General features: G+C 38.4%; 1 protein-coding gene across 1 annotated transcript in view; it reads left to right on the top strand.

Moving 5' to 3' along the window:
• tubgcp3 (tubulin, gamma complex associated protein 3) overlaps positions 1-21,189 on the top strand; it is a 32,715-nt gene extending 11,526 nt beyond the window's left edge. Inside the window, exons 9-22 of the mRNA XM_026932230.3 lie at positions 1,972-2,040; positions 2,158-2,290; positions 2,470-2,636; positions 4,784-4,894; positions 6,001-6,109; positions 7,608-7,797; positions 8,733-8,868; positions 9,854-9,922; positions 10,166-10,301; positions 10,562-10,650; positions 11,310-11,441; positions 11,662-11,802; positions 17,327-17,443; positions 19,373-21,189. Of these exons, the coding sequence (XP_026788031.1) occupies positions 1,972-2,040; positions 2,158-2,290; positions 2,470-2,636; positions 4,784-4,894; positions 6,001-6,109; positions 7,608-7,797; positions 8,733-8,868; positions 9,854-9,922; positions 10,166-10,301; positions 10,562-10,650; positions 11,310-11,441; positions 11,662-11,802; positions 17,327-17,443; positions 19,373-19,534 (1,761 nt within the window). The 3' untranslated portion in view covers positions 19,535-21,189. The remainder of the gene's footprint in view (positions 1-1,971; positions 2,041-2,157; positions 2,291-2,469; positions 2,637-4,783; positions 4,895-6,000; positions 6,110-7,607; positions 7,798-8,732; positions 8,869-9,853; positions 9,923-10,165; positions 10,302-10,561; positions 10,651-11,309; positions 11,442-11,661; positions 11,803-17,326; positions 17,444-19,372) is intronic.
• The last annotated feature ends 1,857 nt before the right edge of the window (positions 21,190-23,046 follow it).

Here is a 23,046-nt window from a genome sequence, read left to right as displayed (position 1 = left end):
GATTTTTCTAATATTGATTTATAAATATCTAAACTTTTGTGTAATGTGGCTGGAACGTTTTGGTAGCAAAACCTCAGCACTAAATATTGTGATACATCCTGTATTATGAAAACATCTTCAGGTATTACGATATGGTATTTTTGCGATTTTGCTTGTACCTATGTAAAAGTATGCATAGAATCTATGTAAAAGGTTTGCAAATGGAAAAATATTGAAGAAAGCACTTGAAGTTCCTAAAGTCTTTGAATTTAGGTTTTTGAAATGCAAGTAACGGGAAAAGTGTGAAAGTGTGTGTCCTTAATGATAAACTGTCATTTTTAAATCGTGTTAAAAAATACGGTAAGACAAAGTTGTTGGTGCAAAGCCAACACCCACATAACTGATCGCATTATTATAACAGAATAATATAACAGAAATATTTTGAAAATACATATTTAATTCAGGCTGACCGGAAAAAAGAGGCGTTGTGCTCTTGGGTAGTCAGTGAAATTACTAAATTAGTGCTTGAAAAGCGCTTGAAATACCTGAGATTTCACCTCTGTGATCTCTAAAAGGAGGTAAAGTGCATTTCTAAGAATACCCATGTGTATAAAAACAGGACATCCTCTAAGACAGTGGCACAGGAAGCAGAACGAGAGCACACCATCCTCGCTCATGCAGGATGAGAGAAACCGCTGTGACCCACATTATATAACATTTCCTTTAATACCCAATTCTGCCCATCATTCTGCTGGTTTAACAGCTTAACTGTAGGGGAATATAAATAAACTAATGTGTGTTTGAGGCAGGAAGTAAAACAACATTCACTGTGATGTAAAGTGACTTTAGTTTGTAGCGGTGTATTAAGGCAGGGCATTGGTTAGAGTTGACATTTATCTGTTTTTTTTCCCCCTTTCCCATACACTTTTATTTCTATACCTTCATAATGTGTGTACACATGGGTTAGAGTGAGATCTCGTTTTTCTGAACTTCTACATGTATAAACATTATAACACTCAAGATTTCATTTATAAACAAGGCTCTGAGTTTGTCTGTTTGTTCTGTCTGTGTTTGTTTCTATTTTTTCTGTCTGTTTTTTCTGTATTTGTTTATTTTCTTAATATCTTAGTGTTTTTTTCTGTTTATTTGTTTTTTTGTTTGTTTTGTTTGCGTTTGTTTAGTTTGGGTATTTTTTGTTTTTTGTGTGTGTCTGTTTCTGTTTTCTTTCTGTTTTCTGATTTTTTTTTTTGTATGTGATTGTTTCTGTCTGTTTTTGTTTCTGTCTCTCTCTGTTTTGAGTTTTTTCTGTTTTGTTTTTTCTCTTTCTGTTTTCTTTCTGTTTTCTGATTTTATTTTTTTTTTTTGGTATGTGATGTTTCTGTCTGTTTTTGTTTCTGTCTCTCTCTGTTTTGAGTTTTTTCTGTTTTGTTTTTTCTCTTTCTGTTTTCTGATACTTGTCTGTGATTGTCTGTCTGTTCCTGTTGTTTCTGTCGGTCTGTGTTTTTTTGTCTGTGTTTGTATTTTTCTGTCCATTCCTGTTGTTTCTGTCCCTATGTTTTTAGAGGTATTTCTGTCTTGTTTTCCACTTGTTTTTCTGATACTTGTCTGTGATTGTTTCTGTCTGTCTGTTCCTGTTGTTTCAGTCTGTGTTTGTTTCTGCCTGTTTCAGTTTTTTTCCGTGTTTGTATGTGTGTTTGTTTCTGTTTTTTTTTTTTTCTGATTGTTCTGTTTCTGATTTTTCTTTGTATTTGTTTCTGTCTTTCTATCTTCCTTTTTCATTTTATTCCTATCATTTTCTCCTTCCTTCCATTCCTCCTCAAGCACAGAAGATGTTAGCTAGTTACCTCTATCAAAGCCAATCACTCTCTCCTTTGTAGCTAAACTCTAAATTATGTCTTTGCCGCTTTCTTATGTAATAAGAGTTAGCAGGCTGGAGTTAGTTAGATGTTTACTCACTGATGAAAATAAAACTTTTTTTTTTTTTTTTTGCAGAGTTTCTGTGCATCTTTACACCAGGAGCTGAAGGAGTATTACAGGCTACTGTCAGTACTGCATTCACAGGTAAACTAACTAGCAAGACCAGACACACTTCAACAGACAGACATACGACATTTCAGTATATTGACTCTTTTGTGTGTGTGTGTGTGTGTGTGTGTGTGTATGTGTATGTGTGTGTAGCTGCAGTTAGAGGATGACCAGGGAGTAAATGTTGGATTGGAGAGCACCCTGACTCTAAGAAGACTCCTCGTGTGGACGTATGACCCTAAAATTCGCCTCAAGACCCTCGCCGCACTTGTCGACTACTGCCAAGGTCAGCTCCGAACACTCCATGCAGTGTGTTACAGAATGCTAATGTTGCTAATTACAAATGCAAGCTGTTCAAGTGCAAGCATGCTAACTTTGCCTTGTTTTAGCATATTACCATAATGAACTCTTCCACTGGACCTGAAAAAGAATCCTTATTATATATTACGTCCTTGTCTGTGTCAGGGCGTAAGGGAGGGGAGCTCGCCTCCGCCGTGCACGCCTACGGTAAGACCGGAGACCCTCATATGAGAGCGCTAGTCCAGCACATCCTCGGCCTGGTGTCACACCCCATCCTCAACTTCCTGTACCGCTGGATCTACGACGGAGAGCTCGAGGACACGTACCATGAGGTCAGAATGCACGTCACTGCATTTCCTCGTCCCTGTTCTGTCCCACTTTCCTCTTATGTAGCTCTTGAAAAGTGCAGTATTTTTATTTTATCCACAGAGTTTTGTTGAAAGGTCTGACGTTTATGATTTTTAGAGCATGAAGTCTGCTAACTCAGCCTTATGCAGTAGAAAGCTGCAGAAAGGAAGTGAGTGTTCTCCTTTTTATACACGCAGGGCCATTTAGAGACAGAGCGGTCTCCTCAGACTGTAATAGCTCATGGTGCACACACACACACACGCGCACACACACCTGAATGAGAACACACACTACAGTGCTAATGCATTGTCTTTTTCTTTCTTTATCGCACTTTCCGTCTTGCCGTCTGTATTGCTTCCTTCCTTTGTTTTTATTTTCTTTTTCTTTATATTTGACTGTTACTTTTGGTCTTTCTTTGTTTCCTTCTATTTTTTTTTTTTTATATTTCATGTAATGTCTGTATTTTTTATTTCTTTTTGTTGTTTACTTCTTTTTGCTTCTGTTTTCTTTTGAATTTCTGTGCGTTTTTTATTGTAGTCTCCTTTTTTTGTGGCTTTTTTTTTTTGTCCTTTTTTTTTTTGTATTTTCTGTGACTTTCCACTTTGTTTTTGTACTTTTTGTTTTTCTTTGTTTTCTTGCTCCCTTATTTTCTTTCTTGATTTCTTTTTCACTTTTTTAATTCTTTCTTTCTTTCTTTCTAATATTTTTTTTTCCTTTTGGGCTTTTTCTTTCTGTCACTTCCATTTTTTGCTTTTTTCCTTTTTTATTTCTCTTCTTGTATTTTCTTTTTTCTTTCCGTGTTGTTTCTTTCCATTTACTTATTTTCATCTGCCCTTTCCTTACTTTCTATTGTTTACTTTTTGTTTTTCCTTTGTCTGTCATTTTAACTCTTTCTTGCTTCCTTACTTTCTTACTTGCCTTTTTGATTTTGTTTGTTTCTTTCTTTCTGTTTTGTTTCTTTCTTCACTTCTGCCTTTTCCCTCTATTTCTCTTTCATGTGCTCTTTTCTTGTCTGCCTTAAATGTTTGTTTTGTTTTTCTTTTATTCCCCCTTCATCATTGTTTTCCTTCTTTGCTTTCTTTTGCTTTATAGTGAAAGTCTCTGTCAATAAGCAAAACTATTTGCACCCACTGTACAGACACACAGTCAGCTCCTTCATGTGTATCATTAATTGTGCATTACATCACGCTGTTAGCACGACCTCTCTCTCTCGCTCCCTCTCTCTCTCTCTCCTTCATCACAGCGCTGACATAATCGGTGGTGTAGCAGGCAGGTGATTGGTCGGTGGGCGGAGGGATGGCAGGAGCCGTGCTGCTGATGGAGCACTCTGCCAGGGCGCTTTACAAGCTTTATGAGCTCTTAGTTTAGCCCGTGATCATTATTCTTATGGCAGAGCATTTTAATGTCAAGTCATAATGAAGAAGAAGCCTGATGTAGTGCTCGCAAGCTTGCTGTCTCCTCCTCTCTCTCTCTCTCTCTCTCTCTCTCTCTCTGTCTCTCTCTCTGTCTTTGTAACTGCGTTTGGAAAGTCAGGCAGTCCTTTCTATAGCACTGACTTGTGCTGTGATCAGAAGCAATGTTCTGATTTGTTATTAGTGAGCTGCGAGAATGTCTCAGCAATACCGTGTAGATAGAAACTTTACTGGTCCTGAGGGAAATTACAGCGTTACAGTAATGGCAAAAAGACCAACATTCACATATAACCATCAATACAATAATATATTGTAACACAGTGCAAAATAAAGAGAGAGAATCTAATGAAAATCTATTGGGGGGAGTGTCGGGGGATTGGGGGAGGGGTTGACTTGTCTCGGTATGAAAAATAATGTGAACATACTTGTAAACAAGGCAGTTAGATATTGTGCAAGTGTGTAAGAGTGTGGGGAGGTGCTAGTTAAAATAGTTCTTCTATCAAAATAATAATAATAATAATAATAATAATAATAATAATGATGATGATGATGATGATGATGATAATAATAATCATAGTGTGTATTATTGTTGGGTGTTTACTGGTGTGTGTGTATATGTATGTATGTACGAATAATTTCTGTCCCAGGATGGACAAAGTCTGTGTGTTTAAGCTTCTCACTGTGTGTGTGTGTGTGTGTGTGTGTGTGTGTGTGTGTAGTTTTTTGTAGCATCTGATCCAACAGTAAAGACAGACAGATTGTGGCACGATAAATACTCTCTGAGGAAGTCGATGATTCCTTCCTTCATAACCATGGATCAGGCCAGGAAGGTAAAGCTCCTATTCACACTCCAACACAAATCTATTACACACACTGTTACAGTATTTCAACACAACATCCTTCATCCTGCACCTCTCTCTCTCTCTCTCTCTCTCTCTCTCTCTCTCTCTCACACACACACACGCACTTTTTACACACTCTGTATGTCTGCTTTTCACATGACTCCATCATCACTGAGGGACTATTGAAGCATCTCATATCTCAGCACTGTAGCCTAATCACATCTTGTACTGTAAAGCTGTTCACAGCACAGCAGGCTCTTCTGATTGGTCAGAAGGTGTTGATTAGTTTCCTATAACAGCAGCTCTGACAGTAGCGCTGACTGCAGGGCAGATCCCAGGTTTCTCCATCGTCTCTATAGGAGCAGATCATTCACAGGGATGCTGTGATTTCTCAGTAAGAAGCTGTTTGTTTGTCTTATTAACTTGAAGAGAAAAGAGAATGACTGCGTAAAGTAAGTAATGTAAGTGTAACTATAAACGGATAAGAAGGTGTGGCATGTTGGTCTTTAGGAAATAAACAAATAAAGAAACAAATAACTTAAGTAATAGGAAGAAAGAGGGAAAGACAGACCAAGAAAGAAAGAGAGACCAGGAAGGAAGGAAGGAAGGAAAGAAAGAAAGAAAGACTGGTAAAGAAAGGCCAGTGAAGAAAGACAGAAGAAAAGACCAGTAAAGAAAGAAAGAAAGAAAGACAGACAGACAGACAGACAGACAGATCGGTAAAGAAAGAAAGAAAGAAAGAAAGACCAAGAAAGAAAGAAAGGCAGAAAGAAAGAAGGAAAGACCAGTAAAAGGCAGAAAGAAAGAAGGAAGAGAGTCAGATATGTGGGTACAGTACAGTGCTTTGTGTATCGTAGCTTGTTAGGAGTTGGGGTCAGAGGTCAAGGGTCAGCCGTGCTACAGCACCTCTGGAGCGGAGAGGTTAAGGGTCTTGTTGATGGCGGAGCTGAGATTAGAGCTGAGATCGGAGCTGAGATTGGAGCTGATGTTAGTCATGTGTAGTGTCTCTCAGCGTTATTGCACACTGTACACACTGTACCATCTCTCTCCTACATTTAACTCCACTCCTGATTTCCTCTCCAATGTCGCACCAGGTCCTGCTCATCGGCAAATCCATTAACTTCCTGCATCAGGTGTGCCACGACAGGACGCCGCCCGGCAAAATCCCGCCTGCCTCCAAATCTGCCGACTCACCCAAAGACGGTAAAAGCGCACGCTAATGTCTCTGAGAATAGGAGCATTTGTCCTTGTTAAAGCGCTGCTGCTGGACGACTGTGGAGATAACGGAGAGCTAATGAGATGAGAGAGGGGGAGCTGGGGTTAGCGATGGATGGAAATGGGGAGAGAGGGATTGATCTGGAGGAGGAGAGTGGACTTTTGGATCGCTCGTGTTTAGCGTGTGTATCGACGCCGGCTCAATTTAGCGCAGATGAGTTCATGCACTTAATGCCTTCCGCCGTGACCTTGTGTGTGTTTCCAGAGTTTTCTCTCCATGTGCTCGCTACCTCTGTCTTTCTTTATCCCTCTCTCTCTCTCTTTTTCTCTCTCTTTCTCTCTCTCTGTCTCTTTTTCTCTCTCTCTCTCTCTCTCTCTCTGTCTCTTTTTCTCTCTTTCTCTCTCTCTTTCCCTTTCTCTCTCTTTCTCTCTCTCTCTCTCTCTCTCTTTTTCTCTCTTTCTTTCTTTCTTTCTTTGTCTTGTATGACAGAAAATGATTTTAATAAAGTATTGTTAAAAATCTAAATCTTTCTTTCTCTCTCTTTCTCTTTTTTCTCTCACTCTTTTTCACTCTCTTTTTTCTCTTTTTCTCTATCTGTCTTTTCATTTTTCTTTCTTTATTCCCGTCTCTCTCTATAATGTATAAAGTATAATCATGCTGACATACAGAGGACAAATTTATTTGTCTTTTTTTCTTTCTTTTTCATTAATTTTGCCTTTGTCTTGCTTTCTTTCTTTTGCTTTCATTCTTTCCTTTTCCTTTTTGTTGATCTGCTAGTTGTGGTCTTTCTTTCTTTCTAACTTGCTTATCAATAAGTACCTAAAGCAGGCTGATATTCAGGTGTTGGTGTGTTGTGCATTTTATGAATTCAGTGTTATTATTTATTATATTGAACGTTCCTGTAGGGATTATTGCAGTAGGTTATTGTTGTAGATTATTGTTGTGGATTATTGTAGGAGATTATTGTAGGAGATTATTGTTGTAGATTATTGTAGGAGATTATTGTAGGAGATTATTGTTGTAGATTATTATAGTGGATTATTGTTGTAGATTATTGTAGGAGATTATTGTAGGAGATTATTGTAGGAGATTATTGCAGTAGGTTATTGTTGTAGATTATTGTTGTAGATTATTGTAGGAGATTATTGTTGTAGATTATTGTAGGAGATTATTGTTGTAGATTATTGTTGTAGACTATTGTAGGAGATTATTGTTGTAGATTATTGTTTTAGATTATTGTAGATTATCGTTGTAGGTTATCGTAGTAGATTATTGTAGATTATTGATGTAGATTATTGATGTAGATTATTGATGTAGATTATTGTCGCGGCTGTTGGAGCTGGAGTTTTCCAGCTGAAGGCTCACTGAGCTGTTCTACAGTTTCCACATAAACAGAGCCGTCTACATGTTCAAGCAAATTCCCTGTTACACTGAAAACTGAATAACACACACGTGACGCTTCTCTCTGTTTTCTTCTCCTCTCAGCGGCCGAGCTGTTCACGGATCTGGAGGGGGCGTTCCAGAGTAAGATCGACGCTGCCTACTTCGAGACCAGTAAGTACCTGCTGGACGTGCTGAATAAGAACTACCAACTGCTCGAGCACCTGCAGGCCATGAGGAGATACCTGCTGCTGGGCCAGGGAGACTTCATCAGACATCTGATGGACCTGCTCAAGTGAGTGCACACATACATCACACGTACACTACACACATACACTGCACACACACTGCACACATACACTGCACACACACACTGCACATGCACACACATCACACACACACTGAACACACACACACTGCACACATACACTGCACACACACACATATACACACAATGCACACATACACTGCACACACACACACACACACACACATACACACATTGCACACATACACTGCACATGCACACACATCACACACACATACTGCACACACACACTGCACACATACACTGCATATGCACACACATCACACACACACTGCACACATACACTGCACACACACACTGCACACACACACACACACACACACACACACATTGCACACATACACTGCACATGCACACACATCACACGTACACTGCACACATACACTGCACACATACACTGCACACACACACACACACAAACATACACTGCACACACACACTGCACACACACATCACACACACTGCACATGCACACACATCACACATACACCATGCACATACACTGTGTGCACACATCACACGTACTGCACACACACATCACACATACACCACACACACACCACATGCACAGCACACACACTCTTTTCTCCCTTATTATGTAAGCTCTCTGTTTTTCCTCTAAATTGTAAAACATTAAAATTCACTCTCAGGATCTGTTTTTGCTTTAAAATATCTACTTTTTGCGCTGCCTGTGCTTCTTACAGTCTGCACTGTGCCTGGATAAAGCTGCGTGCTGTAGGAGTTGTAATTTCACTTTAGATAACATCCATCAGGCTCTGAGCTCTAATGCTTCCTCTGCACTATGAGCACTTCCAGTTTAGCGAGATGAAAAGCATAGCCGAAAAAAAAGACTTGTAAAGACAACCAGATTTCATCTAATGCGGCGGTGTGTTGTGTGTCAGGCCGGAGCTGGCCCGCGCCGCCACCACGCTGTACCAGCACAACCTGACGGGAATACTGGAGACGGCGGTCCGAGCGACTAACGCGCAGTTCGACAGTCCTGACATCCTGAAGAGGCTGGACGTCCGGCTACTGGAGGTCAGAGTTCTGCACTGCTTCTGATCCGAATGTGTCTCTGTACCAAGCAAACACGCATCGTTCTTTATTTTAGATTGAGTTATTTATCTTATGTGTGTACACTTTTCATTTCCTTTTCTGTTTTTGCCATTGATTTATTTCTGTCTCTTACTTTCTGTCTCATTCCTTTTCATTTTTCTCTTTGTCTTTCTGATATTCTTTTTTTCTGTTTTAATTCTTTTTTCCCCATTTATTATTTTCTTTTGTTAATTTTTTTTTACCTTTTTTGTGTTTGTCCCTCTGTTTCACTGCTTTCCTTTCTTCCTTCCTTCCTTCCTTCCTTTGTTTCTTTCCTTTACATTTTTTAAAATTCAGTTACTTTTTATTCTTTTCAAAAAGGCTTTAGTCTTTAATTCTCTTCTATTTCCTTTCTTTCTTCCTTTCCTTTTTTCTTTCCTTTTCTCCCATCATTACCTTCCTTTTGTTCCTTTCCTCCCTTTCTTTCCCCCCCGTCCCTCCCTTCATTCCCTCCTTTCCTTCCTTTTCTCTTTCATTCTCTCCTCTCCTTCCCCCCTTCCCCCTTCCTTTTTCCTCCTTCTTCTCCTTCCTTATCCTCCTCCTCTTACTTTCTTTCCTGTCCTTTCTTTCCTTTTTCTTCTCCCTCTCTTCCTTCCCTCATTTCCTTCCTTCTCTCCTTTCCCTCGCTCCCTTCCCCCTTCCTTTTCCTCCTTCTATCCTCCTTCCTTTTTTTACTTCCCTTCCTTCCTCCTTCCTTTTCTTCCTTCTTTCCCTTCCCTCCCTTCCTTTCCCTAATTTCCTCCCTTCCTTATCCTCTTTCCTGTCTTTGTCTCCCTTTCATTTCTTTTCTTTCTTCCTTCCCTCCCTTCCTTTCCTTCCTTCACCTCCTCCACCTCTCATGTATAGACAGATGTGGACGTGTGTTTCAGGATGAATGCCCGTTCTTGTTGTTCATCGCAATCCTCTGCTACTTTATTTCCTGTTTCAGGTGTCTCCAGGTGACACGGGTTGGGATGTTTTCAGCCTGGACTATCACGTTGATGGACCTATCGCCACGGTAACAAGCTCCGTTTCCTCTGACTGCTTGAAAAGATGTACTGAGCTGTACTTCAGGAATGTTATTGTGTCTTTTGTTTTCATCATCATCACTGTAGTGGAGAATAAACAGTCTGCTCTGTGTGGAACAGCTTGTTACTCACATGTTTATTTTTCTGTTGCTGACGGAAACTGACGGAAACTGACGGCTCTATATCGGGCTCCGTGCGTGCCGCTGTGTATTTATGTGCTCTCCTCGTGCCAGGTGTTCACTCGCGAGTGTATGAGCCACTACCTGCGGGTGTTCAACTTCCTGTGGAGAGCCAAGCGGATGGAGTATATCCTGACTGACATCTGGAAGAGCCAGATGTGCAATGCCAAGCTGCTGAAGAGCATGCCGGGTGAGCGCTGTAGCGCAGTGATCTGTCAGAACAGATTGCAGGAATCCATAATATTTATATTTTCCAAGGAAATATTATTTTTAAATCCACATTTTACTGTTTACGATTCTGGTTTTATTTGAGGACCACAGGCAATTCCCCTCAGCAAAACAGACAATTCAGACTTCTTTTGTCCTTCTGTGGGTCTGCACAATAACCTCCTACTATAACCTGTATGTGTGTGTGTGTGTGTGTGTGTGTGTGTGTGTGTGTGTTCACAGAGCTGTCTGGAGTGCTGCATCAGTGTCACATCTTGGCCTCAGAGATGGTCCATTTCATCCACCAGATGCAGTACTACATCACATTCGAGGCCAGTCTCTCTCTCTCTCTCTCTCTCTCTCTCTCTCTCTCTCTCGTATATCTCTATTTCTCTCGCCCTTTCTTTGCCCCTCTGTAGTTTACTGTGCAGCTTGTGTGCTCCTAAAGCATTATAGTTGTATATCCAAAAAAATAAATAAATAAAAATAGTACTCTTTAATAACTGATGATAATATTTTAACCAGTTAGACAGACACGGCAAAAACACTCAGTTGTGATAAGATAGGAGATGTCTGTTGCTCAGACTTGTTTGGTTTGAAGGCTTTACTGTGTGTCTGTGTGCATACCTGTCTGTCTGTGTGTGTCTGTCTCACACTCTCTGTGTCTGTCTGTGTGTTTGTGTCTGCCTGTCTGTCTGTATCTGTCGCTCACTCTCTTCGTCTGTGTGTCTGTGTCTGTCTGTCTGTCTGTCTGCATTTCTGTCTGTCTCACACTTGCTTTGTTTCTGTCTGTATCTGTGTGTGTGTGTCTGTGCTTCTCTCAGTGTGTGTGCGTGCGCATCTGTATGTATTGTATCTGTGTGTCTCTATCTGTCTGTGTGTCTGTCTCTGTTTTTATCTGTCTATCTGACACTAGCTCTCACTCTGTCTCTCTCTATGTCTATATTTGTCTCTGTGTGTGTGTGTGTATGTGTGTGTGTCGTGTGTGTAGGTGTTGGAATGTTCGTGGGATGAGCTGTGGAATAAGGTGCAGCAGGCTCAGGATCTGGATCACATCATAGCAGCCCATGAGGTGTTCCTCGATACCATCATCTCTCGCTGCCTCCTGGACTCCAACAGCAGGGTAGGACACACACACACACACACACACACACACACACACATGCAAAAAAGGCTGAAACACTTGAAATAAGGAAGTGAACTTAACAGTCTAGACACCAGCAGCACATGACTGACATGAATGCAGAGGAAAGACTGAATCGCGCTCTTTTGTTCTCCCTTATTCACGTCTTATTCTCTCTCTCTCTCACTCTCTCTCTCTCTCTCTCTCTCTCTGAGCGCAGTCTTTGTTGAACCAGCTGCGGGCTGTGTTTGACCAGATAATCGAGTTCCAGAACGCGCAGAACGCTCTGTACCGCTCAGCGCTGGAGGAACTGCAGCTCCGAGTGCAGTACGAGGACAACAAGAGACGCAGAGAGGAAGAGGTACAGAGAGAACGAGAGAGAGCTGTATCATTAGTCACACAAATCAAAATACAATGACTTTTTTCCTGTCTCTAAACATCTCCTGACCATTCCTCCATCATTGACTTTAGACCAGTGTCTCTGGTTTTCACAGTCCCATCAAATTCTGATAAAAACCAAAGTCCAGCAATATATTATGTAAATAGTGCTTGACTGATTTACACAACTGCATTCGCATCCGAATCTACACAAACTTGACAGTTGCTTAGAGAAAAGTTTTTTCAACTGTGAAAGATTTCTCACTGCCGGCTTCACCCTCAACTTTAACAAGGATGATATCCTAGACGACGAGATGCTGTGAGTTTTCAGATTCATGCCGTATGTGTTTGAGCTGAGGTTAATCGTCAGTGGTGCAGATGGTGCTGTAGAGTCACAGGATCATCTCCAGGAGACATCTTACCCATCTGAGTGGTAGATAAAATGTTATTACTTACTCTTACTGATGGAGAAGCCCCGATGGTGTATAAAGACAAAATCACCATCTCGACCAATTTGAGGTAGCAACATTCCACCACTGAATAGCCCCAATTTTTAAAACACACCCTCTTCCAAATCTGTAACCTCCACCCATTTTTCCTCAACTAAGGGATGGCTGGAAAAGTGAATAGTGTGCAGGAAGACAAAGAACCAAGACACACCACTGAAGGTGGGACATATACACTATATGGCCATAAGTTTGTAGACATCTGACCATCGCGTCCATACGTGTTTCTTCCCCAAACTGTTGCCACAAAGTCGGAAGCACAAAATTGTATAGAATGACTTTGTTTGCTGTAGCGTTATAATTTCCCTTTACTGAAACTAAGAGGCCCAAACCTGTTCCAGCATGACAATGCCCCTGTGCACAAAGCGAGCTCCATGAAGACACGGTGTGTTAAGGTTGGCCTGGAAGAACTCGAGTGTCCTGCACAGAGCCCTGACCACAACTCCACTGAACACCTTTGGGATGAACTGGAACACCGACTGAACCCCAGACCTCCTCACCAACATCAGTGCCTGACCTCACTAATGCTCTTATGGTTGAATGAGCTCAAATCCCCACAGCCACACTCCAAAATCTAGTGGAAAACCTTCCCAGAAGAGTGAAGCTTATTATAATGGCAAAGGACAGACTAAATCTGGAATGGGATGTTCAAAAAGCACATATGAGTGTTATGGTCAGGTGTGCACAAACCTTTGGCCTTATAGTGTACATTCTAAAGAACATTTAATTGAAGTAACAGAAGAGTACACTGTCGTACTAACGGACAGCTAGAAAAAGCTCTGAATCAGCAATTATGATTTCAGGAGCACTTTAAAGGTGAAGGAAGCAAAAAATTTAAACTATAATAAGTTTGAATTGAGCCTGTTTTTTCAAATAACTATACTGGAAACAATATTTCCTATCAATATTTTGATATTCCTATCAATATTTCCTATCCTTTAATGCTTTACTGGATGGCTAGATAGTTATTCTGTTAAGCTAAACACATATTGCTTTTTGAAATTAGAAAGAAATCAGTGCAAAAGGCAATCCTGAGTATAAGGGGAAAAAAAAGGTTCACACAACAACGCTGTAACCGTAACAGAGTTCTGCTTTGTATCCTCCGTTATGTCGGAGTTTCCATAGCTGAAAACATCGAAGTGATCAGCTACGTTGTTTACACAAAGGTCATATGATATGGCGCTCATTAAGATGAATTAAAAACTACATTTTTAATTATTGAAAAATTGACCACTCTACTTGCTATTGAATAAACTAGCATTGTTGGTGTACATTAACTAAACATAAACTTCTAATAATATTAAATAAACTGAAGCAGTAAATCAGCTGTTGATACACCAAAGGCTGTTTGGTACTAGGTAACGTAGAACCTAGATAGTATTAGAATCTAGATAGCTAGCTAGCTTAACATCGCAACTTGGTTTGGGATTTCTAGGCTCCTGCTGTAAACACGTAAACAATCCCGAGACTAGCTACCTAGCTATAAGGACACCCGGCTCAATATGTTTCTGAGCTAGAAATAAACAGCTGCAGTAAGGTGTAACAAAATTAGAGGTATTATCTCTAGGTATTATCTCACCTCCTGTTTATTTGTTAAATGACAAGCAATAAACCATCAATATGAAATATTGCTTACCGCACCTTTAAACTTGTATATCATCAGTGACCCTTAGGCTTCAGAAATGAAGGTCAGGATATGACTCTGAGTCATATTTATGGTGAATAAAGATCTTGTCAATAGGAAGTCAATATGTTTTCTAAAACAGTAACAAGCACACACACCAAGGCCATCGCTGCAGCTCTTTGTACCCCTCTCCCCTGAGAAGACAGAGTGCTCAGCTCAGATCGACTGTTTCATTCGGACCTGTCTGGAAAGCCAGCGGATAAAAAAAAAAAAAAAACCTTTTTACAAGCTCAGGTGTCAGTTTTCTGTAGCTATCGATTTTTAGCGCTTCAGTAAAGAGCGCTATAAAAACAAACAAGCGAAGAGTGTGCTGTTTTTTTTTGTTTTTTTTTTATAGGGTGTGTGTGCGTGTGTGTGATGGAGGGAGCGTAACAGTAAAAGGTTTTCAGGTAAATGTGTTGGCGAGGTCGTACGGGTAATGAGTAGTTCCGAGCCGAAAGGCCAAAGTGAAGGCTAATTTATGATGCAGTCGATGGGGGAAGAAAAGCATGAAGCAGACGAGGGACATTGCGGCCCCACTTGAAAGTGCTGTGTAAGGTTGTCTCCGTTTTTTCATTTCTCACCAAGGTCGTTCTCGAGCCCTTCGAATCTTAAAGCTCCAGAATCTATAGTGTATCGTAGTGTAACTTTCCTTAGTAGTCAAGTGATTTGTGTTTCTTTTTTTAATTATATCACATGTAAATCATCCAGGTGAATCTAGAGCATCTAGACCATGAGAGCAACAGAAATGAAAGCTGAAAGATAAATAACTGTACATTTACTAGAGTCTGGGAACATTTGACTTAAAGCACTTGTCAAGTCACTTCTTAATGTAAGCTGTAGCTTCTGTGGTGAATGTACCATTGATCAACCGCAAAAGATTCACATTGGGTGTCAAGTTTACCAAATTCAGAATTCAGCCATCTAATTACACCCTTTTTATCCTAAATGGCTTATATCCTGCTCACACGAGCTGTGTTAGAGTTTTAGCCTATTAGAGACACTATTTTAGTAAAAGAGCTCTACCTATTTTTAAATGGTAAAAGGGATGAGTGGCCCTACATAGTACTTGTAAAAAGGTGGACATGCTGTATTTATTTATCTAATTAACACATTTTGGTAATACTCACGTATACATGGGCACATTGAAAACAATGTTTTTTAATAAAATCTTGGGGGGGCATGGTGGTTTAGTGGTTAGCATTTCCAAATTGTACGTAGTGTGTGAAAGAGTGTGTGCGATTGTGCCCTGCGATGGGTTTACACTCCGTCCAGGGTGTCCCCGCCTCGTGCCCCGAGCTCCATGGGATGGGCTCCAGGCCCCCCCCCCCTCCACACAGACACACACACAGACACACACACACACACACACACATACACACAGACATTGTGATTAATAACTCACAATGTTATTAATATGAAAATGTTCATCTGATCCTAAAGGGCTAATAAGCTTCTTGTTACAGTGTGATGGTAAGCAGTTAAATGAGAAGACGTGAAGCTCATTTTAACCCTGATACAATATGCTTGTGCAAACAAATTCTAACTAGATGCAGTTTTGCTTATGCTCAGACAGGAAGAGACTGAGAGAGCAGGAAAGAAGACAGTTCAGTTACTGCGGTAGGAGGAAAGTTGAGATGGATAATTCTGATCGGTGCGTCTGTAAATCTGATGTCACCTCTACCAAATATAATCCCGTCTAGAGAATGTCTTAACTCAAAAATAACCCAACATTGTTCCTGACACTATTTTTTTTTTTTTTTACAGAATATGGTAGACATAAAGACAAATTAACTGTTTAGACACAATGTACATATATACATTTTTCTGATACAGTTTTGTGATTACACAGGTTTGTGATTATAGGTAATATACCTCTGTATTTTGCATCTCTGTTTGTAGTAAAACATGGCATATTTGATACCTTAATAAATATAGTCTGGTACCAGCATCTATATATATATATATATATATATATATATATATATATATATATGCTTTTATGGTAGACCTGGTGATACATGGGCAATATGCATTTAAAATATAAGCGCAAAATGATTTCTTTCTTTTTTCCCATTTTTAACACCTCATAAATCAGACAGTTTCTTTCAGACATACACCTATGTATAACATACACCTACATATCATGTTAACTATGGGTGCTAGACATGAAAATTTGAAAGATCTGTGTTTCTGTGTAGATATAGAGGGCCAAAGTTGCTCCAAAGCACAATTTAAAAAAAAAAAAAAAAAAAAAAAAAAACAATATTCAGCAGGCCATAAACTGGCAAATATTCAACTGTGGAGTTTTAGAAGGTAAAGACATCTTATACTAGACAACAATCCCTGAAAATTTCATGTCTCTAGCATGAATAGTTCAAAAGTAATGGCTTATGGTAACTTTTTCCATAGCACTCGTTCTCCAGTAAAATTGGGCCATATCTCTTTTTAAGCATCTATATCTCAGAAACTAATGCAGACACAAGCCTGACATTTTGCACACTCTTTCTTGGGAATAGTGACATTATTTCCAGAAAGTATGATGCAAATCCGAGAGGATCAGTCAGGAGGCCTCCGGTGATTTCAAATAGATTGACTCTTCTTTTGCAGTTGATTGTAAGTTTAACATAGAAGCTATAGTTATTATAGTTTATGGAGATTTAAGGACCAGAGAAAATATGTATTATTTTTAACTACATTGCCATAGCTTACATAAAATACCCAAGTATTCCTAAAAGTCTTATAAGCACTCACTTTACCTAAACTCACTTTACCTAAAGGCCAGAGAATAGATATAAACTTATTGTTACAGTGTGTTCATCATCACTATTAATACCTTCACAGCACAACAGTGTTATAGCATGTTTAATGTTGTTATTACCATCAGGTGATGAGTTCAGGAATTCAGGAGACACTGCATAACATATTTTGGAAGCATTTACATTTATTAATGAATTTTCCAGTTAGCCTCCCATACAAAGCTATATCACGTCATTATCATTATGTGACTTTGATTTAACAGAGGTACAAGGTCGTCTGTATGCTGTTCTTTCCACATAAGTCTGCCTGGACCTTATATCAAAAAAATTATGTCACATGACTCAGGTGTTAAATCAGGTTCATCAGAATTGTCAAGCAGTCTTTTTCAGCTGATGCCTGTTAGTTTAAGCATTGAAATGTTTCAGTAGCTTTGTGTAAGCTGACATGAAGGTGTTATGAACGTGTCACGTAGCCCTATAAGCGCTACGCTTAATTAATGTGTTGCCAATAGTTTTAGGATCAAAAAGATTTTTGGTTTTTATTGATTGGGGTGTGTGTTGTGTGTATGTTTTGTGTAGGGCGAGTGGGGTGTGACGGCGGAGCAGGAAGCGGCAGAGAACAGACGAGTGCAAGAGTTTAAGGACACCATACCAAAAATGTGCTCTCAGCTCAGACTGCTCACACACTTCTACCAGGTAGGACACACACACGCTTCACTCGCTGTGATATGTACACACACTTTAGTGTATAGTACATAGAGTACACACTATTGTTAACTGATTGCACTGGGTTTAAGAGATGTGGATGTCTCTGTAACAAAAACAAGTTAAAAATTCACATGAATTAAAAATTAATTAACATGCAAGTGAATTAAACGTTAATAATAATTGTTTTAAAGCAGTGCAGCCAGGTTTCATTTATTACTGTTCTGTTGTTTATATTTCTTCTTTCATACCGCGAAGCTAACATTAACATGCAGAGCAGTCACATAGAAGAAGTGCAAAAATATTCTTTCATTAAAAGAAAGTTTCGTTATAAGTTTGAGTCCGGATGAAGCCAGAGCTATCCATGGCTGAAAGACCAAGAGATAAGGACTATAAGCAATCAAAGGCATGCAAATCACGCAGATAGCATTCTGCTCTACGTGCAATTCACTGCTGCTTGAGCATGAAACGATGTAGTGTATGGCTTCATGTATTTCAGAGGAAGCTCATGGGTAAAAAAATCGGCGATGACTAAACTGTGAGAAAAATGAGATAAAATCCGAAAATGCGTAGTATTTTTTTTATTTAAGTATAAACTTTGTTATAGATTTTTATTTGATGACTTCTACATAATGGAGTCAGTACAAAAACATTTTAGATTCCAAACAGCAGTTTTCCAGCACAAAATGAAATGTTTGTGTAAAGAAAGTAAAGAAAGCAGCATATTACATAAGAGACACTTTTCAGACAAAAAACATAATGAAGGCTGCTGGGTTTTGCTGCAAAAATAAGAAGCAAGTAAAACTTACAGCTTTCCTTATAAAACTGCACAAACTCTACCTGAGACTACTGTTTTTGTTTTTTTTTTTTTTTTTAAACCAAATGGTCGTCTCACCAAATATTGACTTTGTTTCATTTATTACTGTTTACTGTAATACTTTATACTTCTGAAGTCATCTTTGCTCTACAGCATTTCTTAGCATGTGCCTAAGACTTTTGCACAGTACTGTATATTAAATATTTTTTAATTCATTTTTTAATATTAAAATATAAAAAGGGGTTAATATAATTTTTAAAAAATTACCTAAATTGTTGTACTTGTAGTCGGTATGCATTTCTCATTTATCTCATTTATTGTGTATATTTTTTATATTGTTATTGTCTTCTTTCTGTCACTGCCATTATTTATTTATCCCTTTTTTGTTTCTTTATTTTTGTCGTCTTTTTTTTTTTTTTTTTTTTTTTTTTACTTTTTTACTTTTTTTTACTTCAGACTTTAAATGTATGAAAGGTGCTATATAAACAATGAATTATTATAATGGTTAATAAATTATTAACTTCAATATATTTCATTGTAATATGTAAGTTATTTTTAATATTATTAATAATGATATATGATTACTCGTTTTATTATTGTTATGGTAGTATCATTATTGGTATTGTAGTAGTATTAGTGTGAAAGCACCCTCACCTCCAATTTACTTCTCACTTAAGGCTTAAGAGGCCAAGAACTTTGTGCTCAGAAAAGTTTGTTACGTTTAACCACCAAAAAAACCCACTGTCCATGGCAGATGATAAATAATTGGTAAAAAGTTTTAAAAATATTTTATATTGACAACAAGATCATGAAAATTAAACGTTAAATGAGAGTTATTATAATTGTCATATCACCTTTAATTATTATTATTATTATTATTATTATTATTATTAAGTAGATTATAGAAATCAAATTTATTTCCATTTTCAATATGATACAAATACCAGAGCTCTAATACCAGAATATTAATTTCTAGCTCCCCTGATTATCTTGTACAGTTTCAAAGTAAATGAAGCTTAATAATATTAAAGAATATTTGTTTCCTGGTTCTTCCTTCTTGAATCTGCTTTTCTCCTCCCTCACTCTTCTTCTTCTTCCCACAGGGCATCGTTCAGGAGTTCTTACGGCTGCTCATGACCAGCTCGGATGAGAGTCTGCAGTTCCTCAGCTTCCGGCTAGACTTCAACGAGCACTACAAGGCCCGGGACCCTCGCCTGCGCCCCTCGCTGGGGGCCACCAGGGGGCGCCGCAGCTCCAACATTTAACCCAACCACCTTCTACACTTAGGGTTGATGTGTTTTTATAACGGAGGCTGATGATGGGAGGTGGTCAGTGTATAGAGCTTACTACAGATGTGAATAAAATAAAAATTCAACCTTTAACTTATGCGTCATCACCGATTGTAATGAAAATCTTCAAATGATTTTAGAAGCGTGGAACTTTTTAGCACAGGTTCACAGGTCTGTTATCAAACCCCGTTACTGTTTAACAAGTTATTTTCTACACATCTGCATATTAAGGGCAGTTAAGACTTTTTTTTTTTTTTTGGAATTACAGCAAAAAAAAAACCACTTTTACTAAACTCCTCATGGTTTTGCTGGAGAAAAATCTGCAGCCATTTTAACACAGTGCTACAGATAAATCTAATACTGTGCAAACATATCCTGTGTTGCACATATGAAATCAGCTTTACTTCAGTCTTAATGTCAAGTCTATGATCTAGGATCAGCTTGTTGTGGGATTTTTAATCCCATCAATCCTGCAGTAATTATTTTTGATTATATCCGAGCCGTGTGCGAAGCCGTTGTCAAATCTGATATACGCACAGCTGTGACCGCATCACAAGAACTGAATTCCGTATTAATGCGTCAGGTTTTAAACCAATAAAACTTAAAATGTTGTTTTGGCAATAAATATCCTAATCTTTGCTTAGCAACCAAAGCTCGCTGTGACCAGACTACAGAATTGTTTATAGCAAATATTAAATTATATATTGAACATTGGATTTTATCATATTGTTTTACATTTTCGCCATTTTATAAAAGCAACACACAGCTCCAGAATATAAAATATACAAAATATAAAGAAATTAAAGAAATTTAAACCAGGATGAAGCAAGTAATGAACGACAATGAATGCATGAATGTGACAAATATGTCCTGTAGAGCATTAAACATTGAACATGGTCTTTCTTTGTCCTGCAAGCTTCATATCTGACAGCATAATAGAAAGAAAAAGAAAAAAAAAAACAGGCACAAGCTGTTCCTAGATCAGTCCAAAGCTGCTCGAGTAGTTAACTTCACCATTTTTCTTTCCATATTTGTGAGTTTATCAACAGACTGTGACTTATGTATTGCAGATATATATATTCACTCCTGATTCTGAAGTGTACAGATTGGACCTTTTTAAATGGCACCACATTTTCACCTGAAATGACTCAATTCAAGCTACCCACAATGCTTTGTGAACCTGTCGCCTTGTAAAATAAATCTATGGAGAATGATGAATTGTGACACCATGGACACAACAGCGAACCTCCTGTTAAAAGTGTTCTGGTTTCATCCAGCAGGCTTGCATACCTCACTTCACACACGCTTCTTACGATCTGAACACGGGCGAGTGGAGATGCTTGACTCCCAAATTGCACTCTTTTGCAGATTTCATATGGATCACTATGGGCTAATTCAGTCATCCAAGTAACAGGCAACTAACAGTTGTCACTGTATTACTCTGTCTAGTATTTTTAGGTTTGTAATTCAGTCTCGAGGAAAGAGGAAGTGGTTTACGTCTGGATTTTGTCCCTGAACCTTCCTTCTCCTCATCAGTGGAGTCTGTTATATACATATGTATAGATATATTATACAATGGGAGAAACAGACATTGTCATTCTTTTCTTTAATAAATAACATTTCTAAATAAAGGTGTCTTGTGTTTTACTCTCACAGACTATACACTCAGGCTGAATCCCAATCTGTTCCCTATTAGACATGCAGTGCACTACAAAGTGAGAATGCAACACTAGTGTTTGGGAAGTGCAAGATTCACATGAGTATTATGGGTACTCTGTACTAAGTAGAGTCACCAAGCCTTATGTGCAGTGCATTGTGGGATTAAATGAGCGCACTGGATTTCTACTATCCCTGTGGAAAGGAGGGGTAACTCCAAATGCCCTGAGTAGACAGGAGGCTAACCTTAAATTCCTGCTAGTACCCTGGAATTGAGCCCTCCTCCATTTTCATTACAAGTGCATCCATCCTTTGCCAATAGAGTCTTCATGTTTCCAGACATGATTGTAACTAGTGCACTATACTGTAACTGGGGCATGGTTTTGAAACAAGATCAACTCCCAAGATATACTAGTGCACTATGTAGTGAGTTTGAGATAAGACCATGTAAATTCAAGAGCACATCAATGTTTTTTTTTTTTTTTTCTTGTCTACATGTCTATACCAAATGAGTATAGGTTGAGATTTTATGACCAGATTAATGTTTCGGTGAAAGGTTTAGAGTGAATCTTACAGTTAGAAACGTAATAAATCATATAACTAAATTTAGATTAGACATGACCAATTGGAAAAATTAATTTGAAATGGATTTGTTAGAGAAGCAAAACACTGCATTTGTAGGTTTTGGGACAATTAAGGGACAAGCCAGGATCAGGACTAGAAAACAATGGACTAGAGCTACCATTATATTACCATTACATCATCATCATGCCAACAAACAAAGTGGTACAATAATAAAATGGTATGTAGCTACATAGGCTGAAAGTTGCGTATGTTCCACTAGACCTCAGTGTAAAAATGTATCAAACCTGAGATCAATTTAAATATGCCAGTTATCATTTAAAGGTTTGTATTTATGTTAGGATAATTACAAACCTTTAAATGATAACTGTAGTCAAATCACATCAAAGTTCAATAGTTCCTCCACCACTAGTCTGCTTAATAGGTTTTTTGAATGAATATTATTTCAGAATAAAATGTGTATTTTATTATATTATGTGAAAATAAAATTACTGGAAAATTATTGTGACTAATACATTATAGCAACAGGCATTTTGTGCTGATGATAATAAACAGGCAGAATATTATTGTACACATTCAAATGCTCAGCCTAATATTTGAATTAAAAATAAATGGAAGTCAGAAGCTCGTTCTGATGACGTCACAAAACTCAAGAAGGCGTAGCTGAGATACTGAACAACACTCACTTCACTGAACCGACTCTTTTAAACGATTCTTTAAGTGAATCGGATTTCGCCGGTTTTCAGTTGTTTACATCAGCAGTCAGAAGCAGAAATACTTTTTTGTCAGCTAAACCCCTTCATCCTAAAATATCTGGCCTTTAAGCAGGCTAACTTTCATAATAAATGACAAAACCTTTTATTTTTCTGTTTGTATTTTTCTGTTGCTTGTGAAAAAATATATACTTTATTTAATTCAACGTGACATTTCTGCTGCGTATTTCTGCATGTATTCCCAAAAGTTTCTACTACAGCAAGACTATAATAATAATAATAATAATAATAATAATAATAATGCATGACAGTTCCACTGAAAATGATGGGGTGGGGTGGGGGTGGGGGTGGGGATTTATGATTCTGATTGGTTAATCCTTTGCAATCAAGCTTTCTAATTGAGCAGAAAATCCCAGCACCAGCCAATGAAATGTATCTAAACAAACTACTTCGTTGTCGCTTCATGAACATCATTACAGCGCAGGGATTGCGCAAACCAATGTTATTTGAGACATATATAATCACCTGCGCTGCGTG

Source organism: Pangasianodon hypophthalmus, chromosome 26 (assembly GCF_027358585.1).
Source record: "Pangasianodon hypophthalmus isolate fPanHyp1 chromosome 26, fPanHyp1.pri, whole genome shotgun sequence".
Lineage (NCBI taxonomy): Eukaryota > Metazoa > Chordata > Actinopteri > Siluriformes > Pangasiidae > Pangasianodon > Pangasianodon hypophthalmus.
The sequence above is the reverse complement of the archived record's forward strand: the minus strand, read 5'-3'. Positions and strand labels throughout refer to the sequence as shown.